This window comes from Delphinapterus leucas, chromosome 12, assembly GCF_059928025.1.
Source record: "Delphinapterus leucas isolate spDelLeu-1000000601 "Yukka" chromosome 12, BTC_Dleu_Yukka2, whole genome shotgun sequence".
NCBI classification, from domain to species: Eukaryota; Metazoa; Chordata; class Mammalia; order Artiodactyla; family Monodontidae; genus Delphinapterus; species Delphinapterus leucas.
The window spans coordinates 46,997,359-47,023,234 of record NC_143140.1 but is presented as its reverse complement, the minus strand read 5'-3'; the positions used below and the strand labels follow the sequence as shown (position 1 = coordinate 47,023,234).

At 38.7% G+C, this 25,876-nt stretch overlaps 1 protein-coding gene across 1 annotated transcript; it reads left to right on the top strand.

The window, feature by feature from the left end:
• The first annotated feature begins 1,563 nt into the window (after positions 1-1,563).
• CD164 (CD164 molecule) lies at positions 1,564-16,698 on the top strand. The gene is made up of 7 exons (XM_022554150.3): positions 1,564-1,969; positions 2,236-2,588; positions 5,432-5,515; positions 6,942-7,013; positions 8,468-8,503; positions 12,494-12,550; positions 14,202-16,698. Exons 2-7 carry the CDS (start codon positions 2,405-2,407, stop codon positions 14,366-14,368), a joined length of 600 nt encoding a protein of 199 aa, XP_022409858.1. The 5' UTR covers positions 1,564-1,969; positions 2,236-2,404; the 3' UTR covers positions 14,369-16,698.
• The last annotated feature ends 9,178 nt before the right edge of the window (positions 16,699-25,876 follow it).

Sequence of the window (25,876 nt, the reverse complement as noted above, 5' to 3'; positions counted from 1 at the left end):
TTTATCACCAATCCTAATCACAGTGTGAACAGTAAGAATACGAATACACAGTTTTAGCTCACTGTTAATATTTGACTTATTACAATCGTTCTCTAGTTTTGTTGAAAGTTATTTAAATATTACACAAGGTTTAATACATGTTAAAACTGTATTATACGCATGTAAATCAGTGAAGTTAGAACACTCCCTTACATCATACAGAAAAATAAAATGAAAATGGCTTAACTTAAATATGACATGACAACATAAAACTCCTAGAAGAGAACATAGGCAGAACATTTTCTGACATAAATCGTAGCAACGTTTTCTTAGGTCAGTCTCCCAAGGCAAAATAAATAAAGACAAAAGTAAGCAAATTGGACCTAATCAAATGTAAAAGCTTTTGCACAGCAAAGGAAGCCATAAACAAAACGAAAAAACAACCTGCAGACTGGGAGAAAATATTTGCAAAGGATGCAACCGACAAGGGCTTAATTTCCAAAATATATAAACAGCTCATGGAACTTAGTAACAAAAAAAACAAACAACTGTATCAAAAAATGGGCAGAAGATCTAAACAAGACATTTATCCAAAAAAGACATACAGATGGCCAACAGGCACATGAAAAGATGCTCAATATGGCTAATTATTAGAGAAATGCAAGTCAAAACTACAATGAGGGACTTCCCTGGTGGTGCAGTAGTTAAGACTCTGTGCTCCAAATGCAGGGGGCCGGGGTTCAATCCCTGGTCAGGGAACTAGATCCCACATACATGCCACAACTAAGAGTATGCATGCCACAACTAAGGAGACCGCGAGCCACCACTAAGATGCGGCACAACCAAATGAATAAATAAATATTAAAAAAAAAAGTTGACTCGTGCCTTCATTTGGTCTGGTGTCAGATGGTTATGTGCTAAATAAATACCGTGTGAGAAGTATCCTGAGAAAAGAAATACCTTTCTTTGTTTGAAGGCTGATAATGAGACCTCACTTACTTACTTGTCTGTACTCTCACGCTTCTGGCCATAGGTTGGATCAGTCAAAAGCCGAGTTTCTTGTTTACATCCAAGCAAATCTCCAACTAGTGTAGTTGATGGAACAAATATTCATAGTCATGAGGGTACAGAAGCATCCCACTGATTCGATTTTAGGGTTAGGAAAGGCTTCAAGTTTAGGTAAAAAATGATAAAGCACTTATGCAGTCTTCTTTTTTGGGGTTTCCATAGAAAAGCAGATCTCAAAAGCAACTGATGTTGTTATTTTATCAGACTAAATGCACGTAATTAAAATCAGATGATAAATACAAATAGCTGAAAACAGCGTTAAATACAGCCTTTATAACCTAAGTTTTACCATTTGATAAAAGCATGGCTGCACTTCTGAATATTTTTGTGAGTTGGGCATCAGATGGCGCTCACCCTTACTAAAAGCCTGAGCAGTGACAGAATATTAACAGGCATTTCGAAAACCGGCCCTGACGCCAAGCAATTGTGCTTTACGGTCAAGTCTCTTTTTAAGTTTCGGTTTCTTCATCTGTAAAGTGGGGGTGGGAACAGACCAGATGGATTTCCAACCCATAGCGTCTTTCTTTGTTTGATTCTTCGACTACAGCGGTGGCACAGACTGGCTGCTGCTACCGCTGGCTGAAATCGCCAGATTTAGATAAGTCAGGGTGGGAAAGCGTGACAGAAGTAGACAGTGTGCGTTCCCGGCTGGAAGGCAGGAGACCGCTTTCGGTGTTTCAGCCGCTCACATTACGTGGGCGGCGGAGCAGAAACTCCTTAACCGCGTGGTGCCTCCATTTCCCTGGGGTGTCCCAGCACAAGGTTACAGAATTCCAGCAAAATCGACTTTCAAGGAAAAAAGCGCGGGTCCTACGAAGCATACTTATGCAAGCACGTTGGGAACGCAGGAGGACAGTACAAACTTAATTCTTTCTCAACTAAACGCCTGAAAATAACTTCCGCCCAGAGGGTCTCAGGTCTGGTAAGTGCTGCCCCGGAGGTCACGTGGGACCAAGCTGGTCGTTCGCGAGGACTCCGTCGCCACATCATGTAGGTTGTTCCATCTAAGCCGGGGGGAAGCCTTCTCTATTACAGGAACGAGAAAAGCCCAGCCGCGCCCTATGTGGCAACCTGAGGGCAAATAAGAGTTTCCTGTGTCTAGGCAGTTTCTTCGCTTGGCTAGTACAGTCGCTTTGGGGAAAATCTTCCCTCAGTTTCCTCTCGATTCCTTTGTTCCCCCTTCCATAGGATTCCAGTTGGTATCGCCGGCTCCCCGCCTCCGCACGCCGCCCTCACGTGACACCGGCGCGCTCCCGCGGGGGGAGCGGGGTCTGAGAGGCGGCGCCGCAGGGGACGGAGGGACGGGCGCAACGTTGGGTGTCTTAGCTTTTGCTCCAAGGCCAGCGCGGAGGACGCGATGTCGGGGCTCTTTCGCCCGCTGCTTTTGGCCGCTGGCTGCCTGGCCTCGCTTTGCGTGATGACCGCAGCTCAGAACACCACCCTGGCCCCGAACACGACTGCACCCTCGGTTCTACCGAACACCACCACGACAGCGCCGGTGCCGCCGCCGACCCTCCCGACGGTCACCACTCCAGCACCAGGTGGGCGCCGGCCCAACGGGCTTTCTGCTCTCGCCCCCCCGCCGGCCCTCTCCTTGCCGCCGGTGCGCGCGGGGCCGGGGCGGGCCGCGGTCCGGCAACATGGCGGCCCGTCCGAGTCCGGCCGGGGACGGGCCGAAGTGGCCGCTGTTGGGGATCGCCCCGGGGGGAAGGGGCGGCTGAGCCTTGGGGCCGTTGGGTTGTTTCCGGCCCAACAGTGTCCTGCCCGCCTGGAGGTGTTGTTTAAAAGTGCCTCGTAATCTCCATCCTCACTTCAGGCTCCGAAGAGGGGACGTGGCTTTCTTCCGTGGTGGCGGCAGTGAGGTTGATTATGGGGCGAGGCTACCGCCTCCAAAGTTGGCGATGAGACCGAACTCCCTCTCTCTGGGGTTAGTCGTTTGTCCACCCAGGTCTTCTTTTCGAAGGGAGGCTTCTCCCGAATTTGGCGAAAGAAGGAAAGAGACGCTGCAAACTAATGCTCGCTGGTGTCTCAGCCCTAGGTCTGAAAAAATAAGTCGTTTGAGATTTAATTACATCGGTTTTGCGGATAGGTATGGGATATACTTGAGACTTGAGCATTTAATTAATTAAAATTTTGCACTCCGTGCTGTGTGCAAAGGAGAAAAAGTACCCATTCGTGTACCCGGTGCTTCGCATGTATCTGTTAGTATTTTAGGCTAAACTAGAAGATAAGTGGTGAAACCTAGGAGGTGGATGGAGATAAAGTAACTCCGCCAGAACCGTGTGTTTAGTAGATTGTGAGGCTGAGATTGGAACCCAGGTTTGTCGTTCTTCTAAAACTAAATCAGGACCTTTTGTTAAGCTCTGCAGTCGATTTGGAGACTGGTTGAGGCATACACTGAATCTTACAGCAGAAATTGTCAATGCCGTGACAACACGCACGAGAGGAGGGAAGATAAATTTTAAATTAAGGTGAAGAACCTTAGATATTTAAAACTTGCAGTCTAGTGTGATTGGTTATCCTAGTTAATATTGGGTAAGGAGTAACTGGCATATAGACCGAAGACTTGAAGTGTAAGAATTTTTACCTTTTTTTTTTTTTAGGCCGATCACGTTGTTTTACAATATCTTCTCTAGTTTTTGTATTTTGTAGGAGTTTAATGACATATATAGTAAACTTAATGTTATTTGTTAAATTTAGAAAGATGTAATGGTAAAATTCAAACATCTTTTAATGAAGAAAGGAAATTGCAGTACAATACTGGAGATTCTAACCGCACTATTTCTAAGATGATAGAGATTTGTTTTCTGCTTATTTGGTAGTTTCCTCCTAGAATTTTTTTCGGGGGGGGTTGGGGTGGGGTGTGTGTGTGTTTAAAGAGAGGCTTGGAAATATGTTAATTGCATTTGTGTAATTGAAATGAGTGCAAAGGAGATGATTTGTGTTTTATGTTAAGTGGTGGTTGGATAAACTGCAGCCTGAAAGGCAGCAAGTTTAGTTCATTGTAAATAACATACACTATGCTACCCAAATATTCATCATCAAGCACAGTAGATTTTAAACAACTAGCATTTTTCATGTGTATACAAACCTCTGAAGAACTTATTTCTACTTTGTGACTCCCTGCCACTCCCCAAAGGGTACGGTATATGTCCCAATCTCTGATAAATATTGAAATGCAATGTGTTTGTGCAGAACTATTTTTTAGGCACGGGGAAAGCAAATGAGAATGTTTTTTGGAGGCATCTAGCTTCTAGGAAAATGTATAGAGCCTAACTCTATAGTCCATTTGTTTGTCCAGACTTTGAATTGTAGTTAGCTGCCTTTGATGTCTTGTCTCAGAGCCGTTTGGCTTAAATTATTGACAAAGACCTTGCTAACTTGTTAAATTATGTGACTGTAGTCCCCTCCAGATGTGTTGTCTCTTATCCTCCCGTCATGGAAAACCCCGGAAAGAGTGGACCATTTATGAATTACCGATCTCAGATTTTTCAGGATAGGCATCATCGGAGCTTGGGTTCAACCTGTAATAAATCTTTATTACTATTAAAAATTCCAGTTCACATCTGATGTTTTGGGGCAGTGATTTCTTTGTGTATAGTGTTGGCCTCGCAACAGCCTTTTTTCCAGTATTTTTCTTTTTTAAGGAACATTCAAGAAACTCTGAGTGTCTGAAATAGTTGCTGTGCAAAAAGGGGTTGTTTAGATAGGTACCAAGAAATATTGAGCGTTCCTACTAGCTTGTGCTTTTTCTCCCCTTTCTCTTGAGTTGACTTCTGGCTTCATAAGTTTTTTATAATGATAGGAATTTTTTAGTAAGCCACTTTATAATGTTTTTTTTTCCTGTGTGTGGTTTTAAAAGAACACGTAAGATCTACCCTCTTAATAGATTTTTAAGTGTACTGTACGGTATTAACTATAAGCACAGAAGATCTCCAGAATTTTTCATCTTCCTTGAAGCTTTATACTCATTGAACAGCAAACCTCCATTTCCCTTCTCCCAGCTCCTGGCAACCACCATTTTACTTTCTGCTTCAGACTTTGACCATTTTAGATACTTTATATAAGTGGAATCATGCAGTATTTGTTCTTCTGTGACTGGCTATTTTCACTTAGCATAGTGTCCTCAAGGTTCATCCATGTTGTAGTGTATAACAGGATTTCTTTTTTTTTAATGGCTGAATAGTATTCCCTTGTATGTGTATAACACATATTTATCCATTCATCTGTGGATGGGTTATACAGTTTTGCCATTTTCTTGAAATAGTAAGTCTGGTACTGTATGTAATACTTGCTGTTGTTTAAAAATGGTAACTAGTACAAACTCAAAATAAGATACCAATTAATTGATTTTATACATTTTAACCCCCACTCCTACCCCCAGAAATCTGTGAAAGCCGCAACAACTGTGTTTCCTGTTTTGATCCTAATGCTGCTAACACTACCTGCTTTTGGATAGAGTGTAAAGGTAAGAAACTTTGGGATTGCTTTAATTTTGAGAGTTCAGTATTGTTTTGTTCTAACATTTAAAAAATACTGCAAGGTATTCTTGAACACTTGAAACTTATGTAAAACATTTGGGATGGTGTGCATTACTTATTTTGCAAATCAAATACTTTTCCTTTAAACTTTAACCAATTGCTTAATATTCTCCCTAAAATCTTTTGTTGTCTCCCATGCTCCCCCCTTTAATTTCTTAGACTTGATAATTAAGGCTCGATAGCTTTAAAAGGAAGAGAAATTTTAGACCTTTGTGGTTAGGTTAAGTGTACTAGTACACTGAAATTAGCTGTGAGAGAAAGCTGTGGGATTTTCCCCTGAAAACTGTTCCCCAGTAAAATGTCTGAGGCATTTATCTTCTGTAGATGTCCTACTAGATGAACTATAAAGAGACCTTATGAAGCATTGTTGGATACTTAGATATGGGAGAATGAGGTGGGAAAAGAGTGACTTTTTTTGTGCTATTGTTAAGTTTTAAAGTTGTCTTTAATTTGATTGAGGGATAAAGAGCTAGATGGAGATAGTTTGAAATGCCAATAAGGTTTTTGTTAGAACCACTGGATTACAGCATAAATTATTCTGTTTTCTTAAGGTAAGATGGTTGCATTTTTTTCTTATCAGTAAAACAATTTCTCAGGTTTTTTGTTTTATATATAAAGAAAAAGCCAAAGCTACATGTTAAGCTTTTTATTCTTCATTGAAAAATTGAAGAGTTCTGGAAATTATGTCACTCCGTAACAAAGTTTAAAAGCCTCTTTTAAAATTAAGGTATTAGCTTAAGTTTGAATTAAATTAACTTCTTTGTTGTATAAGGGTCACTTTTCTTTAGGTGATAAAATGGAATTTAAGAGTGTGCCCCTCCCCTCTTGTATGGCAGAGTTGGCAAGATTTGGAGATTGAATGCCTGCCTTACTGTAGGATATGTTGGGGAAGGCTTTCCCTTGCTGGTGTTACAAGTCTTCCCATCCAGGAAAGTAGTTTTAGAAAGTGTAGAAGACTAAAGCAGAGATCTGGAACAGAGATCCCACTGCTGCTATGGGGCACCTCTCATGTTTACTAAGCCTTTATTAGTTTCTAAGGACTTCTCCCTACTGACTCAGCCCTCTTGTGGATTCTAGCAACCTTCCTGGTATAGTACCACAATTCTGAGATATACGTGTTTCTGACTTATCTGTTCAGTATATTCATGTGGATTTTAAAAGGATGTTTGGAGAGATCCTGTGTAATATGTCTAAAACAAGGGGAAAAAGATAATAACAAAGTATTTTGTTTATCTGTGGACTTCTAGAGAGTTTATACCTGAGTTCGATTTTTGGAAGCAACTCTGGAGCATAGTAACAAAGTCAAAGATAATGTGAATAATTGATGCTCTTCCCGTCCCCTTCCAATAACAGGTAAAAGCTACTGTTCAGATAATTCAACAGTTAGTGATTGCAACGTGGTGAACAGCACCGAATTCTGTACTGGTAAGTATTCACATTGGCGTCTGGGAAAAGTGGCTACAAAGAGGTAAGGAAGATCATTGCCTCAGGAAGCCTTATTTCAATATTTGGTTTAAAGCATTTCCATAATTCTAATCTCATTACAAACTTGGATCTGAATAGTATATTCATATTGATTGCTGAAAGGACAGTGTTCTGAAGCTTGATTTAGTCATTTGCTGGTACATACTGTGGTGCTGTAGGTACAGATATCTCCTCTATGTTTTTTTTTAACTCTTCCAGATACTCACTGTATTTTACACCCTCTCTTTATTTGCATTTTACAGGCCTGGACAACCTTGTTCTGGCACTTTCTTGATTATGGTACTGGTGATTATCACAGTCTGGATCAGTTTGTGCTATGGTTAAATGAATCCTCTCTGTATTCCTCCATTTTCTGTACTTTGGTTTGGGGAACTTGGTTATTTAACCTTTACTCTGCCCAGGAAATAGTTTTTAAAAATTCCTAGATGAAAACTGATTTTTCTAACAAGATTATAAATTAATTGGAAAGTCAAACTCCTAATTTGGTGTGTAGATAATAAATAGAATAAAAGATTTTTCTGGAGTGTGTCAGTAACCTTGAAAGACTACCTGTAACTGTTTAATTTTGGTAGGGGTTTCCCCATTCCTCTCGCCTCCCCCCATCCCAGCTTGAACTTTGTAACTGAAACTTTGATTAGTATGAGATCAGTTATACCCAACGTAGAGTCCATAATATGGTTTAGGTGGTAAATGAACAAACAGTTTTAATATTTATTTTAATGTGTGTGTACCTGTGATTTTATGATAATATTGTTTAGAAGTAAGATTAAGTATAGAATTTTAAAATACATTGAAGAAAAACTGAATAAGTAATTCTACTCATTTGACGATGTATCAGAATTAGTTTTGGCTATCAAGGACATAAAACCCCAAATTAATATGGTTTAATTGATAGATTAATTTGGCTCTCGTGTAAAGGAAATCTGGGTTTCAGTGCAGCTAGAGGGCTAGAGAGGCATCTCTACAACCATTAGAGAGACCCAGGCTCCTTCTAGGTTTTTACTGTGTCATTCCTCAGAAATGGCTTTGACCTTATTCTCCAAGGTGAATGCTTATGTTCCAGCCATCAAAATGGTTTTCCTGCCAACAGGAAGAGGAGGGGAAAGTGAGAGACCCCTACCTTACAGATACTTCCTAGCAGTTGCACATGGCTACGTAGCTGCAGGGGAGGCTAAGAAATGTCTTTGCATGGGAGGGTGTCACTGAAAATTGGTGCTATTTCTAAAGAAGGGAAGGCCAATATTGGGACAGAGCAACTATCTACTCCATATGTGGCACTTAAATGAAAACATTGTGAAAGTGGCACTCAGATGACTGCAGGTTGGGAAATAGTGTTACAGATTGTGATATTTTAGACAGCTTTGACTTACATGTGTGTTTGTTTTTTTAAATAGTGCCCACTGCCACACCATTGCCAACCAATTCTACAGGTAATACAAGATAATTGACTCTTTTCCCCTTCCTTTGAAGGTTTTTAAGCTTTTTTTGATGAATAACTTTAGTAATTAAATATCTAAAAATCAGTATGATTTTAAAAATGAGTGGACGTAGTCTTGGACTACAGTAATTACATTAACGTGTACTATTTGTGACAGTGAAACATAACTATAGTGTTTCACGTTCATTGAATTTGAGCAGATTTGCCATAGCTTTGTATGTTGAGTCTGCAAACAGCTTTTTGTGCATTTTGTGGAACTCTAAGGAAATATAGAAGCCTAAAGGAAATTAATTCTCATCATCCATAGGTACACCAAAAGGTTTTCAGTTCTTCCAGACTTTTCTCTTTGTGTATCTAAATAAATATACTTATTAGGAAATTGGATGATATGGCCATGCAGGTTTGAATTGTTCTCCCTGTTAACTGCACACGTTGTTGTATGCACTTTACCCATCTACTCTTGGTTGGATAGTTAGATCATCTTTCATTCTTCATGCAGTGAATATCTTATAGGAAAGTATTTGCTGTCATCTCTGGTAGGATTGATTCAAACAGCATTCTCTGTCAGAGGATATGATTATCTTAAGACTCTTAATACTGACTGCTTTCCAGAAAGATATGCTTTTCATTCCTATCAACAACTGGAAAGTTTTTTACCACATCTTCAACAGCAATTAAATAATATCTCCTTGTAAAAATCTTTACCAATTTGATAGTAAGACTAAATAATTAAAAAACATCTTCTCCAGGACAAGTACTAGGCTAGAAGATAGGGATATAGGAACACAAGTAAGATAGTATTTTGTCTATTGTAGGAACTATGAAAGGTCGGGAAGCACAGTGTGTTGGGGGATTTGTAGGAAGGTGTGTGTGTTGAGTAATATGTGGTGACAGCTTCCTGGAGATGTTGACTGAGTCTTGAAATTACACTGGTAAAATCCGAGGGGAACTTCCCAAGTGGAGCAGGCTGGTTAGTTCATGTGAAGGAGAGGTAAAAGAGTATAATAAAGTCAGGGAATTGGCATTTGGAGTGTCCAGTACAAGGCGAGAACAAGTTAAGCTGGACAGTCAACAGGTCAAGAGCCAGATTGGGACGTGCCATTGTATACTTTGCTGGTGGGTTTGAAGCATGATGAGATTTGCGTTTTAATAAAATAACTTACTTTAACTGTGTAGAGAGGTGAGTGGAAAGAGGCAAGAGTGAACACAGATGAGATATGCTATTGCAGTAATTCTAGAGAACTAATAGCGGAGGAGTTGCAGATGTATGCAAATTGGCTTAGGAAGTAGAAAGGAAAGCACTTGATGATTGAGGTGATGGGAGAACTCTGCTACACAGCACAGATAAGTTAACCATTGTAGGCAGTGGTAGAGTCCACTGGAGCAGCTTTGAGAGAGAACAGGGCTTGAGGACCAGGCTCTTGGGAACAGTAATGTCTAAGAGGTGGGAAGAGGACTGGATAAGAAACTGAGTAGGGATGGGCAGAGAAGTAAGCCCAGAGACGTGTGCCTAAGAAAACCTGTGTTTGTGTGTGTATGCGTTTTAAGTGTAGTTTTTCAGAGGAAAAAGTAGTCAAATGGTGTAACAAGGCTAAGAACTCATTTTGAAAGACTTTGGCAGTGTTGAGCTAGCTTGTACCAGCTTCTGCTGGCACAGCTTATCCCCCCTGTACCCTCAGTGATACTATGTTGGCAGCTTGAATTAATGGCTACAATGGGAGTAGTCACTCCCTGGAAATCTGCAAATTCTACAGAAAGTATTTTGGAGAGCAAACAGTGGTGTGCTGATAAAACCACCAGAAGTCATTGACAAGGAGGATGTGTTAAAAGTTGATGAAAGCAGAGATACTGAAAGAATATGGATTTCCAGAAGGTAGGATATGAACAGAGAGGGGCAGAGGAGGAAATAGTTTCCCCAAAACTATTGTGGGTTGCTTTTCATTTCTTCCTTATGAATCTTGATGTAGTTCTACTTGCTCTACACTGGGTTCTCCTGTGATCTCCTTGAGTGTCTTTTGTTTTCTCTCTTTGGTTCTGTGAAGTGGAAGGAAGTCAGGGCTTGCTTGCAGAAAATGCATCAATTGAGTGGTAATTAGTGGTTGAAGAGCAGCCTTTACATGGTCTCTTTCCATGTTAGCTGCTGAAGAGAGCAAGTGAGAAATAAAGGAACTGTTAAAGAAACGATGCAAGGAGAATCTGATTTATGTAGACAGGCTTTCAGTGAGGTTAATTATATAGTCTAACACCAGTACAAATAATATAAGTATTATAAACATAAATAAAAATATTTATAGGTAACATAATATCTTACAGTAGAATGACTAAATTATATTAGAAATACAGTGGAAAATATATTAAGTAGAAAACAAACTGTTAAGTAGTTCCAGTACAATTTCATTTTTTTGTTGTATACATGTCTAGAAAAATGGCCAGCAGGAAGTAACATGTTTCTCAGAATGATAGAGTCACTTAAATGCTTCTACTGTATTTTCTAAATTTTCTATCACCAGTAGCAGCTTTTATAACCTATGAATTATTTTTTTAAATGAAAGGAACATAGGGTAGGTCAACAAGGTATTCCCTAAGTAGTGCCTGATTTTGAAAATTTTACCAGTGTAATACTTTGGTTAAAAGTAAAAGTATGTAAATGTTTTGCCTATTTCAAAAAGTGAATTATTTTTTAAAAAGTGAGGGCAACTTTTACAAATACCCAAAAATTAAACCTCATAGCTCTGCCTTCATTGATTATGTAGGAGGCTTCTAGTGCTTCAGAGATTTAAACCAGTGCAGATTTCAAAATAAAAAAATATATATATATATATCTTTTACCATGTTCAGAGGGTGGTAGTGAGAAACAAATAGCAAATTTGCAAATTTTTTCCCCTAATGTTGTCAGACAAAATTAGTATTTTAAGATTGAAAAGAATTTGATATATGTTTAATTTATGAAGTATATTTTTTGTTTCACAGAATGTATAAGCAACAAAAACTTTGAAGGGATTATGAGTCTTAAAATAACCATACCCTCTAATCTAGGAATTCTGTATAAGAATCAGTCCTATCAGAGATGAGATCAAATATTACCCTGTAAGATGTTCATAGCATGCAGAAATGAAAGATGACCTAAATGTCCAACCAAGAGCTGGACCGCGGTGCTTACAGTTAGAGAGAAAGGGGTACAAATAAATGTGTGTGAACATATCATAGCGTTTACTAATATCTATTAGTAGTATCGATACTATCAGAAGTCTCAGTATAGTGCTTTAGTTCCTAAAATGTTTTTACATTCAAACTGATTCTTCCCATGAGTGTGTTTCTTTAGAGACACTCATGCAGTATGGTAGAGAGAGCTTACCCTTGGGCTCTTAATATCATTTAGATGGGGAATTATGGCCCCAGGGCACCTGTTCTTTTAAATAAAATTTTTGGGAACACAGCCATGTCCATTCATTTGCTTGTTGTCTTTGACTGCTGGTGCATTACACAGTGCACAAAGTCTAAAATATTTACTGTCTGCCTCATTAAGAAAAGTTTGCCAAGCCCTGGAAATGAAGAAGATAAGCAAATCTTGATACTTACATAGACTGAATTGTATTTGTTTCTTACCTGACTTATTAAAGTTAATAGTTTTTGTCTTGGAAGCAAGATTATTGGGAAAGAACTTGTAGTTCCCTCACCTAAATACTAATTCTTGCCCTTCTGTGTGTCTTTTTGCAACTTTATCCAGGTGTATACCTAAATTTTTATACTTAGATATGTACATAGATGTTAACATAGATAGAAGTTTTTGATTGCTTAATGTTTTAAAATACACTTCAGAGCTAATATTTTGGATGCATAGATATGTTATTGAACCATTAACTGAGATTTGGCCTTTATTCTCTAAAAAATTTGAAAGCATGTTGAAGTGGTAGTAGTGTTTCTAAAAGATGCTAGATAATTGAGAAATTTAAAATTTTAATACATTTTGTTTACATTCCAGCTAAAACCACAACTCCGCCTTCCCCTTCTACAGCTTCTACCACAGCTACTACATCAGGTAATTGAGGTTTTTTTAAACTAACAGTGAGGTAGGATGTGTGTGCTGTGTTGCCTTTTACTGTTTCTGCTATCACTGTCCAATTTTATTCATGAATAGTTATGAACTGAAATTCATCTCTTGTATTTGGAGGACCAAGATAGTAGGCTGTTAAAGCAATAATGATAGGTTTGCTGAGAGTCCTCTTCTGGATTTTTAAAGTGTAATCACATTTGGCATGACATGTTAGAATTAAATGGTAATGGTTTTCCAAAACCCTTTTAGTACAACCTGTAGGTGAAATCTAATTTCTTATAACTTAAAAATTAAATACTGATTATTGTTAGGGATTCGTTGTGTGCTGTATTAGACCATGGCAATTTGAGTGAAGGTAGTATAGCCATCCTTTTTGCTGTGAAGGGTCTAAAAAGCCAAGATCACTACCAAATGTGCACCTCATATTTCTTACCATTTCTTATATTCCTTTATAACCTTTGATAGTGTGTGTGAAAATTAACTTTTTATTAATTAATGATTTGACATGTTATTAACTAAATCATATTTAGGTTATGCCACAGGGCACTGTAGGTACACAGGTTAGGAACCCTTCCCTCCAGCCATATTTATAATACTGTTTTGATTCTCATGAATATTTTATGGTTTTTTTGATCCTTTTGGTTTCATTCTTGTGCTACCTTTCTCTAAATTGCAGCGAAGCCATTCTGTCTTCACAAGAAGAAATACAGAACAGTTGTGATTAATTTTAAAGCTGGCCAACTTATACAGCCACAGGAACCAGTGTTTATTTGCTATTCCAGTTAAGAAAATAAACTTTATTTTAAATATAAAATTGTTGGGACTTCCCTGGTGGTCCAGTGGTTAAGAGTCCACACTTCCACTGCAGGGGGCGTGGGTTGGATCCCTTGGTCGGGGAACTAAGATCCTGTGTGCCGCATGGCACAGCCAAAAATTTTAAAAAAAGAAAGAAATTGCTTATTGTTAAAGTGGATGGTGCTCCACTTGAAACATTTTAGTCTCTGAAAAGGAATTTTTGTTTTGTTTCTTGTTGAAACATTTTACTGCCTGAAAAGGAATTTAAATTTTTGTGCTTTATTTCCTTTGGTAATACTTTCTCATTATAACATTTTCAGAGTAAAATTTAAATGTCTTTAATGGTGAGTTCTGCTTGTTAGAATTACAAATTGCAGATTTATAAGATTATAATTGTAGATTATTAAGATTACTTCTGTAATTTGAAAAACTAATCAAATTTTTATTTACCTTATATATTTAGTAAAATGCAAAAGTTGTATAAATTTTAAACACAAATATTAATATTTACTCTAGCAATTAACTAAAATATGTAGTCTGAAGAAACCAGGTTTTAAAAGTGCTTGACATGTTCCCAGGGCATAATGTGCCAGGAGAGTCATTTTTGTCATTTTCATATTTGAAATTATATAGCAGCATTGACCATTTGATGTTGCTGGATAGAATGAAGAACGGGACTGGTAAATGGTCGTCTTCCTCAATTAGGAAGCTGTAAAGACTTGACACGAGAGGAAATACTTCATAGAATTTAACACATGGCAAAAAAGAAGCTCAGGTGAGTCTTAAAATTAGGATCATGAGACTTATTAAGTGTTGTTATTTCTTTCATCTCATTTAACAGGTACAACTAATACCACTTTAACTCCGACTCCACAACCTGTGCGGAAGTCTACGTTTGATGCAGCCAGTTTCATTGGAGGAATTGTCCTTGTCTTGGGTGTGCAGGCTGTAATTTTCTTTCTCTATAAATTTTGCAAATCTAAAGAACGAAACTACCACACTCTGTAAACAGACCCGCTAAATTAACAAGGACTGGTGTGTAACTCACTGAAACCAAAATATTATCTTTCAAGATGTCCCACATGGAAGACGCTATTCTAGGATCTTTAAGTTTTCAAAGGATGCATATAGGAGCATCGCCCTTGAAGAAAAATCAGTGAAATCTATTTGCTCAACGGGAATATGTAAAATATTCTGCATGAATCCTTGTGGCTGTCTTCTTTTATTTTAAATGGCTGCTGCTGTGGGATTATGTTCTCTCTTCTTGACATGCCAAATGTAACTCTGTAAGTGATGGAAAACATTGTCCTGCGCAGACAACCTCATGACTCTTGGCAATTTAAATGTAGTTATTTTAAAGCCTGAAAGCTGCATTTTTTCATCCTAACTCAGGATGTAGTTTAGTGACCAGAATTGAGAAGAATGTGCCAAATGAGCATCAATCAGGTGGATTTGGGGCTATCGTTGCAAAAGTGGAATAAATTTATAAATTTAATATCCTTAGAGTAAAATTTTGTGCTTGATAAGTTATTTTTTCTACATTAGAAAAAAGATGCCACACAGGGAATTACATTCCAGATTTAAAGAAATGAATGGAAAGGATACAAAACATTAAAGTGTAGCAGGTTATTGTTCATACTTGTAAAGCACCTTATATCATTGAGAAAATAAAGAACAGTGCCTTAAAAGACAGACTGAAAGGTAGACTGTAACTTAAAATGTTGGTGATTTGTTCTTTCACATTAATGAAGGGAAAGGTTGGTCTGAGGATGTAACTGTTGATGTGAGCAGTAGTAAACCTGCTTTTAGATACCATACTGTTAGTACTTAATTGAAAACTTACCTACTTTATTTCAAGCCTGAGTAATTTAAAGGATGTTATACAAAGTCAAAAGCCTTCATCTATTGAATCTCCCAACGTTTTGCTTATGGCTGTTAAAAAGTATAGAGATAAAGTTGATTTAATTATATTTTCCTTTGTACTTCAAAAAATTATCCTAACACTGTTGTACCTTGAAAGGATTTCCACAAAGCTTTCTGGAAAAGTAACTTCTGTAAGGCAAGAAAGAAGTTGTTTTAGAATCACTTATTAACTCTTTAAATGAGACAATCATTTTAAGTTTTGAGACAGCAAACATGAGCAGTGTAATTTCATGAAAAATTTTAGTTGATCAGATTACTGTAGATTTTTAATGATGATTGCCCTGGATAAACAGGTTGTACTTTTTTTCTCCTTTTCCATCCTTTTCTTCTTCTCAATTTCAATTGCTGTAGTATAAGCATGCATACTTTTATTTCTTTAGCTTCCTTATGAAGCACTAGTTTTTTCAGGTTTAGAGGGATACTTCTTCCCTGCCTTTGACACATTGGATTAGTTCAGAGGCTTAAATCAGTTTAAAATGAGCTTTTGCTTTTCTAGGGCATTAAGGTTTTTTGTTTTAGTTTCTTTAGCCTATAGTGGCTGTGTTTAGCACTTGATTTTCAATATTTTATAGTAAGAAATGACAAGTTGCTTTGGTCCATTTCATAAGCCAAAATTCCTTACATTTAGATAATTAAAGGTTCTTAAAATGAAGATTTACTGTTTCTTCTTTACTTGCTGGTACAGCTAAAGTTTGTTTTACTTGCACATTGGTACATATACCTAATGTTTTCAAGTGCCTTAATTGTTTAAAATCTCTGGCTTCAAAGGTTTTTGGGGAAAGGTAGGCTTACCTCACATTTTTGTTTCCCTCAGTAGTAATATTTTAGGTACCTCACAAAAAATTTTATTATGGTGCCATGGCTATTAGTTTTTAGTGAGTGCTTTAAGATACAAGATTCAGTTGAAAACATACAGAATTTCCATTCTCCCAAAGTGGTAAAAATTAGCTACAATGGTATAATTGTCCTTTACCTAGATAGGAATACCTTGCCACACATTAATGTTAACACTATAGCTACTTTTGTGAAAATGTAGCTGATGAAGCCTCTCATCTTCTGTAATTTTGAATACTGCTCTAACAGAATCATAATATGGAATTAGATTTTACAAAAAGAGCTCTTACAAAAGAACTCACAGGCTTTTCCCCTCTTCCTTTAGCAGTTTAGTATCTTGAGCCATTAATAATTTTTGGGTTCTTTTTAATCCAGAAGGTATATAGAAACCTTTTCAGATTTTTCATCTGATTTGTTCATGCAGATTGTAGTTCTATTAAAATCCCTTATTTTACCTTACAGATACTTCTTGCACAGACACTGCTGTATTTAGAAATTTCTATTTCAGTTCATTAAAAACTGCAAAACCAATCTGTATCATGTACCAAACTGATTTTAAATAAATCTACATGTTTGTTGGATTAATCTGCTCTTTTTTATTAACTAAAGTATGTTTTTATATTTTGATTACGAAGTTTAATGCTAGTGCGTTTACCTTAGTCTGTTGGGGGATGGCTTGTCTCCTCAGCTTTTCATTGCTCCTGAAGACTAGCAGATGGTAACTAAGGGACATATTCATCAGTGGAGAACAGAGCCTTAGAAATGATAGTTGGAGGGAGGACTTGGTATGCCTGTGGGATTGACATGCAAGTTGATCTTCCTCAAATCATTAGAAATCATCTACTTATGTGCTAGTTAAGCAAGTATTTATCAGAATACCATCTGTTGTTAGATATCTGAAAGCTTGTTTGTGACTTTCTGCCTTATTCAGATTGCATATAAAGTAAAATTGGGTTTCTGTTCAGAGTCTTTGGTATAAATATCTAGGACAAAGCCACATGCTGGGATGTGAAATCTGGTTCTTTAGGCCCATGTTTGGGGCAACATTATATTCTATACTAAATCACAGAACTTGGACTAAGAAGAGAGAATAAATACTCACCTATCAGCCTTAAAATCCAGAAGAGTGTATTGAAGGCTCTCCAAAACATTGCTAGAGACAAATTGTTATTTTGATAAGAATGGTGTTCACAATAGGTTTTTTTTCTTTTTTTTTTTTTTATGATAATGAAAAGTCCTGTGTATTTCCCCATGTAGTTACCATCCCTGTGCTCTTCCTCAATTTGTGTAGATAACCTGTTGCTGGTGTTATCTACCTTCTGCCTAAAGGATGTCCTTTAACCTTGAACTTTTCTAGTTTTGATGGTACAGGTATTGTTGATGAATTCTTCCAGTTTTTGTGTGTCTGCTTTCGTTTTTGAAAGACGTTTTCATTGGATATAGAATTCTAGGTTGACATTTTTGCTTTTAGCCCTTTAATGATGTTGATCTAACATCTTCTCACATGCATCGTGTCCTATGAGAAATCTCATCTTTATCTTTTGTTCCTCAGTACATGTTTTTTTTTTTTCCTCTTTAAAGATTTTTCTCCTTATCACTCATTTTGAGCATTTTGATTGTGATGTGCTATGCTGTAGTTTTGTTTCTTGTGGTTGAGGTTTGTTGAGTTTCTTGGATCTATGGTTCTTCATCACATTTGGAAAACTTTCAGCTGTTTCGTCAGGTATCTTTTTCTGTTCTTTCCATTCTCTGTGTTGGGGACTCTAATTACACACAGGCTGCTAGAAGGTGACTTACAGTTTACCCATGCACTGTTTAGGTTTTTTAAAAATCTTTCTCTGTTTCATGTCAGATTATTACCATCTTTAAATTCACTAACAACTTCTGCTATGTCTAATCTGTTTTTAATCTTACCCAGTGTGTTTTTCATTTCAGGTGTCGTCACTTTTAAAAGTTCAATTTGGGTGTTTTTCATGTTTCTGCATGTTCCATCTTTACTTTTTGAACATATAACAGCTTTTAACATCTGGGTCAGTTTCTGTTCATTGACTTTTTTTTTCCCCTCATTATGGGTCATATTTTCCTACTTCTTTGTAGGCTTGGTAATTTTTTATTGCATTGCCAGACATAAATTTTAACTTGTTGGATGCCAGTTATTTTTGTTCTGGGACATAGTTGAAAACTATGAAAACAGTTGGATCCAACTTGGAAACAGTTGGATCCTTTCAGGTCTTGCTTTTAAGCTTTGTTAGGTGAGACCAGAGCATTTGTTCTAGGGCTAATTGTTCCCCAGTTCTGTGTACGTAGTGCCTCCTGGATTAAGAGGCTTTCTGGTCTGGGCTAGTGGAAACAGCCTCTATTCCTAGACTTGTGTGCGTTCCAGGTACTGTTTCCTCTAAACCTTTCCCCAGCCTTGGGTAGTTTCCTCATGTACATGTGCTGACCAGTACACTGCTGAATACTTGAGGGGAGGGGTGCCCTCTGCAAATCTCTGGAGTTCCACTTTGTGTAGTTTTCTCCTCCCTGGTCCTCTGCCCTGGGAACTCTGTCTCCCTTCGTCTCCCTTAACTTTCAGCTCCATCTCCTCAACTCAGGAAGTCCACTGAGCTCTGCCTGGTTGTTTCCTTCCTGCATCATGGCTTAGAAATTCAAGGCAGTAAGCTGGGTCGGTGGTTTTCTTTCCTTCAGGGATCACTATCCTTCTTTGCCTAAAGTCCAATGTATTGAAAACCACTGTTTAATGTGTTTTGTCTAGTTTTTCATTTGTTTCAGGGTATATCCAGTCTCTTATTTCATCTTGGCCAGAAGAAAAAGTTCGAGATAGGACTTTAGTCTTAATTTTTAATTATTTAAGTAATAAATACATTTTTTTTTCTTGAACTATTACAGGTGAAGTCTGCTTTGACCATCCCTAGCCCCTTCCCCTTCCTTGCCCTCCTCTACTTTCCAGAGGTAATTACTAGAATTGGTTTGGTGTTAAACTCTTCCCCTCAGCAATTTATATACACATAACTAAATGTACCCTTAAAAAAATATATGATGTGAATTTTTATTTTAACATTATCCTGCAACTTTTTTCCACTCATTAGCTATACCAGATGATTCTTAAATTCTCTGTTGGTATATGTAGTGTGAATATTGTAAGTATCTACCTATTGAAGCACAATTAGGTTGTTTGTAATTTGTAGTTTTTACTGTTTTCTAAAGAATATCTTTGTACCTGTCACCTTGTTTATGTATGAATATTTCTCTAGAGTAAACATGGAGAAGTGGACACCTACGTCACAGGGTTTCCACTTTAAAATTTTTAACACTGAGATTGCCTTCCAGTCCCCACCAGCAGATATCAGAATGTTTTCTGTATCCTTACCACTTGATATTGGCAAAGTTAAATTTTAATATTCCAGTAAGTAGAATGATTTATTTGGTTACTATAATTAATTTGTACTTCCTCTGTGAATTGCCTGTTTTTCTATCATCTTAACATTTTGTAGATTTTTTTAATCTTAAAATATGCTGGGTGCTAACCCATGGTCAGTGGACTTTCTTCAATCATTATTTTCAAGTCTTTGATTTTGGTGTCTGTTTCAGCAGGAGACAGAAGCCACATAATATGAACAGGAAGATTTGACAGAAAAGTATTAACTATAGGAGTAGATTGGAGTGATGGGGCATATTATCTGTAATATTTTAAGAAATAAAAATCTGCAAAGCAGTAAAGAGAACTCTAAAGAATACAGAAAATAGCAAATCTAGGGACTAGCCACTATCTATGTTCCTTGTGGCTGAATTCCAGAAATCAAGATACAACCATGGTTCTTGGGATGAAGCTTGTGACAGCTGTAAATCCCTTGGCGATGGTGCCAGGGAAACTATCCATGAGGAGATACTACATCAGTGGCAGTCTGTGAAGTCATCCAACAGGGGGTGCAGGGTAAGGTGACACTACTGCTAAGCTATATGCACTGCTAGAGCTGGGCACTGTTAAGAGTCTACCTAGAACCAGGAAGAGAAATTCCTCCAGTACCTTCTACTGACAAAACATGCCACCTAGCAAAAAAGTATTCATATGGCCCAGCTCCATTTTCACCATAATAATTGATGGAGCAGGCAACAAGGGGTAGATTCAAAGCCCTTGTTTCTAAATTTATGAACTTCCACTATATATTCGATATTTCTTTTGCCCTTTGTCAGAACCTCAGTTGGTCAGGGTTCTTCACCTGGTGGAGTGACTCAAATATTCATTACCAAAGGTTCTGAATCCTCTAATTGTCCTACCTGTTTTGGTCACTGTCATTTTTCATTAACCTTTTCTGTTTCTCAGGTACCCAGAGAATCCCCTGTGTTCCAGATATAGCCCTTGCCTCGATTATGTACCAGCAATACAACCTCCCTTTGGTAATCAGAATTGATCATTCCAGCCAGTGTAGTAAGACCTTTTTCTGCCTATTGGTTTAGCGGCAAAAGAATCCTGGCCAAGCGGCAGTCTCATCTTAGATCAGTAGGCCCATTGTTGTGTCCCTAGTTGAAGCATCCCTTGGAAACTAAGACCTCCAAACCAGCACAGTTCGAGGTTGCTGGGATGAGAAGTATAATCGTGAGAGGTGCCACCCCTTGATCTTGGACCCATATACTCCATCTCAAGCGAGATGCTACCTTTAAGACAGAATTCCATCCTTGCAGGGTGGTGTCTCCCAACTGTTGCACACGAATACTCTGAGCTGTTCCACCTTTCAGTTAGACCAGCCACTTCTGAGTGTTGGGGTATGTTAATTTCATGAGCTCACTGCAGCATTTCCTTTATTGTGAAATTGTTTCCTTGGTTAAAAGAAATGCTATAGGAAATGCCATGATGGTGGGTAAGGCATTCTGTGAGTACATGACATGGGTCAGGTGGTAATGCTGAAAGAAGCATTATGGACAGGAAGGCAATCCATGTCCAGAATCCATGTCTATTTTAGTGAAGTTGAATCTCTGCCCCATCTATGATAGAAGGGGTCCAATGTAATCAAACTGCCACCAGGTGGATGACTATCACCCATGGGATTGGTGCCGTACTGTGGCCTTAGTATCAGTCTCAGCTCTTGACAGATTAGGCACTTGTCAGTAGTGCATGCCAGCCTTAGGAAGGGGACGTCTATGTTGTTGAGCCCATTCAAAGCCTCTGGCCCTGCCACCAATGCTATATTGTTCATGGGCACAGGGAGCAAGCACTAGGGTAGCTGGGGAATGAGGTTGACTGACACCCATGGAGTACATTATTTTTTGCCCACTGGATTAATAAGAGCCTCTGCTGTGGATGACCTTTACTGGACATTGACATGGGACACAAATATCTTCACAGTGTGTGACCATTCCCAGGTCCATCCACATACCTCTTCCCAGACTTCCTTATCACCAGACTTTCAATCCTGTTTCCTCCTAGTCCTTGGATAACCAAACCATCAGCCCATGAATCAGTATAGATCTGTAGCTGTGGTCATCTCTCATTCAGACATAGTGGACAACCAAATGTACTCTCAGACTTCTGCTCACAGGGAGGATTTTATTTCACCATTGTCCTTCAGGTCCACCCCTGGTGCTGCAGATGTCCACTTTTGGGTGGAACCAACAATATGCAGACCTATCTATAAAGCAGGCTTGATTTTGTTTTGTTTTGTTTTTTCTTTTTTGGCCAGCTAGTTGTTAGAGCACCTCAGGTCAGAGGTATGGATTGAGTTGATACTCAGTCTGAGCCACGTGTTCAAGGACACTTTTTATGTTGCAGACCAGCTCAAGCAAGCTAAGTCTATTGTATACCATTTCCATTGATTGCTGCTGTGCATGCTCAAGTTTATGACTAAGTGGGTCCTACAACACCCAAATCATGATGGGAAGCTCAGGCTATATGATCACCTAATCTCCCTTGGTTAGACATTCAGTCTCTACCAAGGTGCAAAAGGAGAATAGTTATCTTCAGAAGAGGGCAAAGATTTGCTCCAAAATCCTAGGGGTCTGCCCTGTGATTCTCCTACTGGTGCTTGACAGAAGCTCCATGCTGTGTCCCTATATGCCTGGACACTTAGTATCATTGGCTCTGTTGGATCATACGACCTAAATGGCAGAGCAGCTTATACTTTACCTCAAATTCACAACAGGGCCTTTGTGAGTGATTTCCTACTCAAAATCGGTAGTCTTACGGGTGACTCTCTAGGTTGGTTGAAGTAGCACACTCAAATATAGTATATGTTTGCCTTTAAAATCCAAAAAGGCCTACTTAGCATCGTACCTCTTTTTTCATGGTAACATACTGTGAGATGAAGCAATATGTCTTTCATCTTGGGGGTTCATCATGCTCTAAGCCCCCAGAAACTTTGTTGCAGTTACGTTTTGTAGGATTTATCTTTCACCCTCTAGTTCTTACGAGTCTTACTAAGGTACCTAAGTACTTACTACTTCCTGCTCATCGTATCCAGTCAGCATAATTTTGTCAATGTAGTGGATCAGTGTGATGTTTGTGGAATATCATGATGCTCTAGGTCTCTATGAACTATATCATGACAGAGCAGGAGAACTGATGAAGGCTTGAGGCAAGAATTTGAAGGTATATTGTGACCCTTCCAGGTAAAAGCAAACTGCCTCTTGTGTTCCTTGCAATTTGATATGGAGCAAAGGGCATTATAACAGCATAACAAGTGCCAAGGGCATACTCATTTGCTCCAGTAAAGATACTGCATCTGGGATAGCAGCTGCAATTGGAATCACTACTTGGTTAAGGTGTGAACCTGGTAGTCCCTAGTCATTTTCTAAGATCCATCTGTTTTCTGCACAGGCCACAGTGGTGTGTTAAGTGGTGATGTTAAAGGTATCACCACCCTCACTTTCAAGTCTTTGATGATGGCATTAATCTCTGCAATTTCCCCAGAGTTATTGCTTCTAGTTTCTTGATAGAAAGGGGAAGTTCCAGGGGCTTTTCATTATCCCTTCCTACCATAATGAGCCTTTAACTAATGGGTCAGAGAATAATATTGGAATCCTTTCAGTTGCTAATTATGTCTATTCCACTTATATACATTCAGGAAGTAGGGAAATAACCACACTGGACCAACTGGGTCTACTGTAATTTGGACCTGAGCTAAGCTATCACCTCACTGTAAGCCTTCATTTTGACTGGTGAGCCATAGTGGTGTTTTGGGCTCCCAGGAATTAGAATTAATTTAGAGGTAGAATTAATTTAGAGGTAGTACCTAGTAAATGCCAAATGGTCTAGATTTCTTTTTTTCCTCTCATGAACAGTCACCCTAGCAAATAATTATAGATACCTAGGAAAATGGAGGAAGATTTATGGTATGTACCTTCAAGGGGATCTATCCTCCTGTAGTTAAGGGGCCCTGGTCTGTGAATTGACTTAGGTCTGGAATCTGGATGAGAGGGTGTAAATCTTCATTGTGCCTATTCAAGTCAGGTTTTGGCTACCAGAGTTTTTCCTGTGTAGATCAAGCAATATTCTATCAATAGTTGGCTGCCCATAGGATTTCATTCATGGAGGTGCATCAACCACCAAAGATCTCTGTGTGCCAAGGCATTTTGACTACTCACATGTCCCTGCTGCCCTTTATGATAGATGTCCCACCTTGTCTTGGCAGTTGGCTTCTGCTACTCTGGAAGTGCATCATCACCACTGAAATGAGAGAGCCCATTTCAACAGCAGTGAGAAACAACAAGATTGTAAATTCAACTATCTTTTTAATTTAGCATTTTGCACAATTAAAGTTTGTGCTTGACTTTTAGCAGTATTATCCTTCTAACTACAAGAAATAAGAGATTTAAAAAGGCTACTATCAAAGCTCTCTGGTTCTCAGGGCCATGATTTGAGCTGGGAATCAAAGGACCTGAGCTTGTCATTTTCTTCCCTAAGTGCTAAAGTGCATTAAAGAAACTCCATCCCACACCACAGTCTTTATGGTCATCATTACTGCCATGAGAGTCAATGTAGGAGCACTTTAGGTTCCCAAGGTAGTGCTTCAGCAGGTACTTCATCACAGTCTACGAGAGGTGGTAGCTCGGTTAATTGTCATTCCACTGCATGCAAAGGATTACACGCAGCCTTCCATTTCCCCTTAGCAAGGAGCTTGGCATTGTGTTCAAGCCCAAGGATGTAACCAAACAAATCCCCAAACCCCATCTTTGTGGGTCTGTCTCCTAGGACCACTCCGTTACTGGTATCATTTCTATATTGGTCATGGGCCATTTAGGTGATGGAAATCAAACGGGGAAAGTTTAGTATAAAGAATTATTTAACAAGGGATTGAAGTAATGGGAGGATTGGCTGGTAAGCAATAAAGAGAGCTCTAAAGAATATAGGAATATCAGATACAGGGAGCCACCACTACCCTCCTGGGCTGACATCCAGACCTCGTGGGAGAGGGTGTGGCCAAGGCTGAATGGCAGAGAAGTTCACTGAGGCTGTGAAGCATCCAAAGGGGTGCTGGGGCAGGAGAAGCCCCTTCATAGGAGGAGCCATGCCAGTGGCACTCCACCAGGGAACTGCATGCACCACTGGAGGTGGGCATCGCAGAAGCTGCGTGTGCTACAGGAACCTGGTGCTGCAGAAGCCATGCATACTGCAGGAGCCTGCCTAGAGGAGGACCCCGGAACTTGGAAGAGAAACCCTTCTTCCTTCTCCAGGGTCCCTCCAGCACCCTCTCCTGACAAAGCTTAACATCTTGCCAGGTGGCAAAGAAGAAACGTTTACAGGGTCCAGATTCATTATTTCATAGAAGACAGTGAAGGATGAATTTGGAGCTGAGAGGTCATAAACTGTTAAGTGGTATCATACCTGGTCATATCATGTTGAAGTTTTAATTTTGATGTCAAAGTCATCAATCTTCCTTTTGTTTTTTATGTCCTATTTCAGAAATAAGTTTGTATGTCTGTGCGTGTGTGTGTGCATGTAGATATTTAATCCATTTGGCATTCATTGTGTATAGTGTAAGGTGATGACTTAATCTAATTCAAATAGACCCAACCTTTTCCTTAATTTGAAAAGCTACATATATCATATATAAATTTATGTATGTAAATATGTTTCTCTGCTCTCTTCTGTTCCATTCATCTATTTATTTATTCCTTTACCCAAGATAAATTTTCCTGTCTGAACAAAAAGACTTGGATTAGGACTTTACAAAAGTCTGAAGAGTGTCTTGCCATTTATAGGAAGAAAAAAAAGACTGTTAATAGAGAACGGTGTTCTTAAGTGAAACAAATAGAAATAAGTGCTTTGAAGTTTCTTTGGATTAATCTCTGTTCTGGTTTTTCACTTGTTAGTGAATACTGTCTGGTAGCAATGCCCTCTCTCCTGGCTCTCTCACCTAATCAGTAACTCTAGAACCCATATTAAGAGGTTGCTCATTGACCAGAGGCAAGGCCTAGGTTGTAGAAATGCAAATCAAGGGCCTCCCTGGTGGCGCAGTGGTTGAGAGTCTGCCTGCAGATGCAGGGGACACGGGTTCTTGCCCCAGTCCCGTGCGTCCGCAACGGGAGAGGCCACAACAGTGAGAGGCCCACATACCGCAAAACAAAAAAAGAAAAACAAAAAGCAAATCAACTCTTACGTTTTAAAATTCAGGGCCAAACCCTACTTCATCTGGGACAACAACATGTAGTCATCTCAGTCCTTCCATGCTATCTTCACAATACAGATAGTAAAATTTAGATAAAAGGCTTAATGGAATTTAGAATCATTTTTATTCATTCAAATGCTCATAGAAATAAAACTTG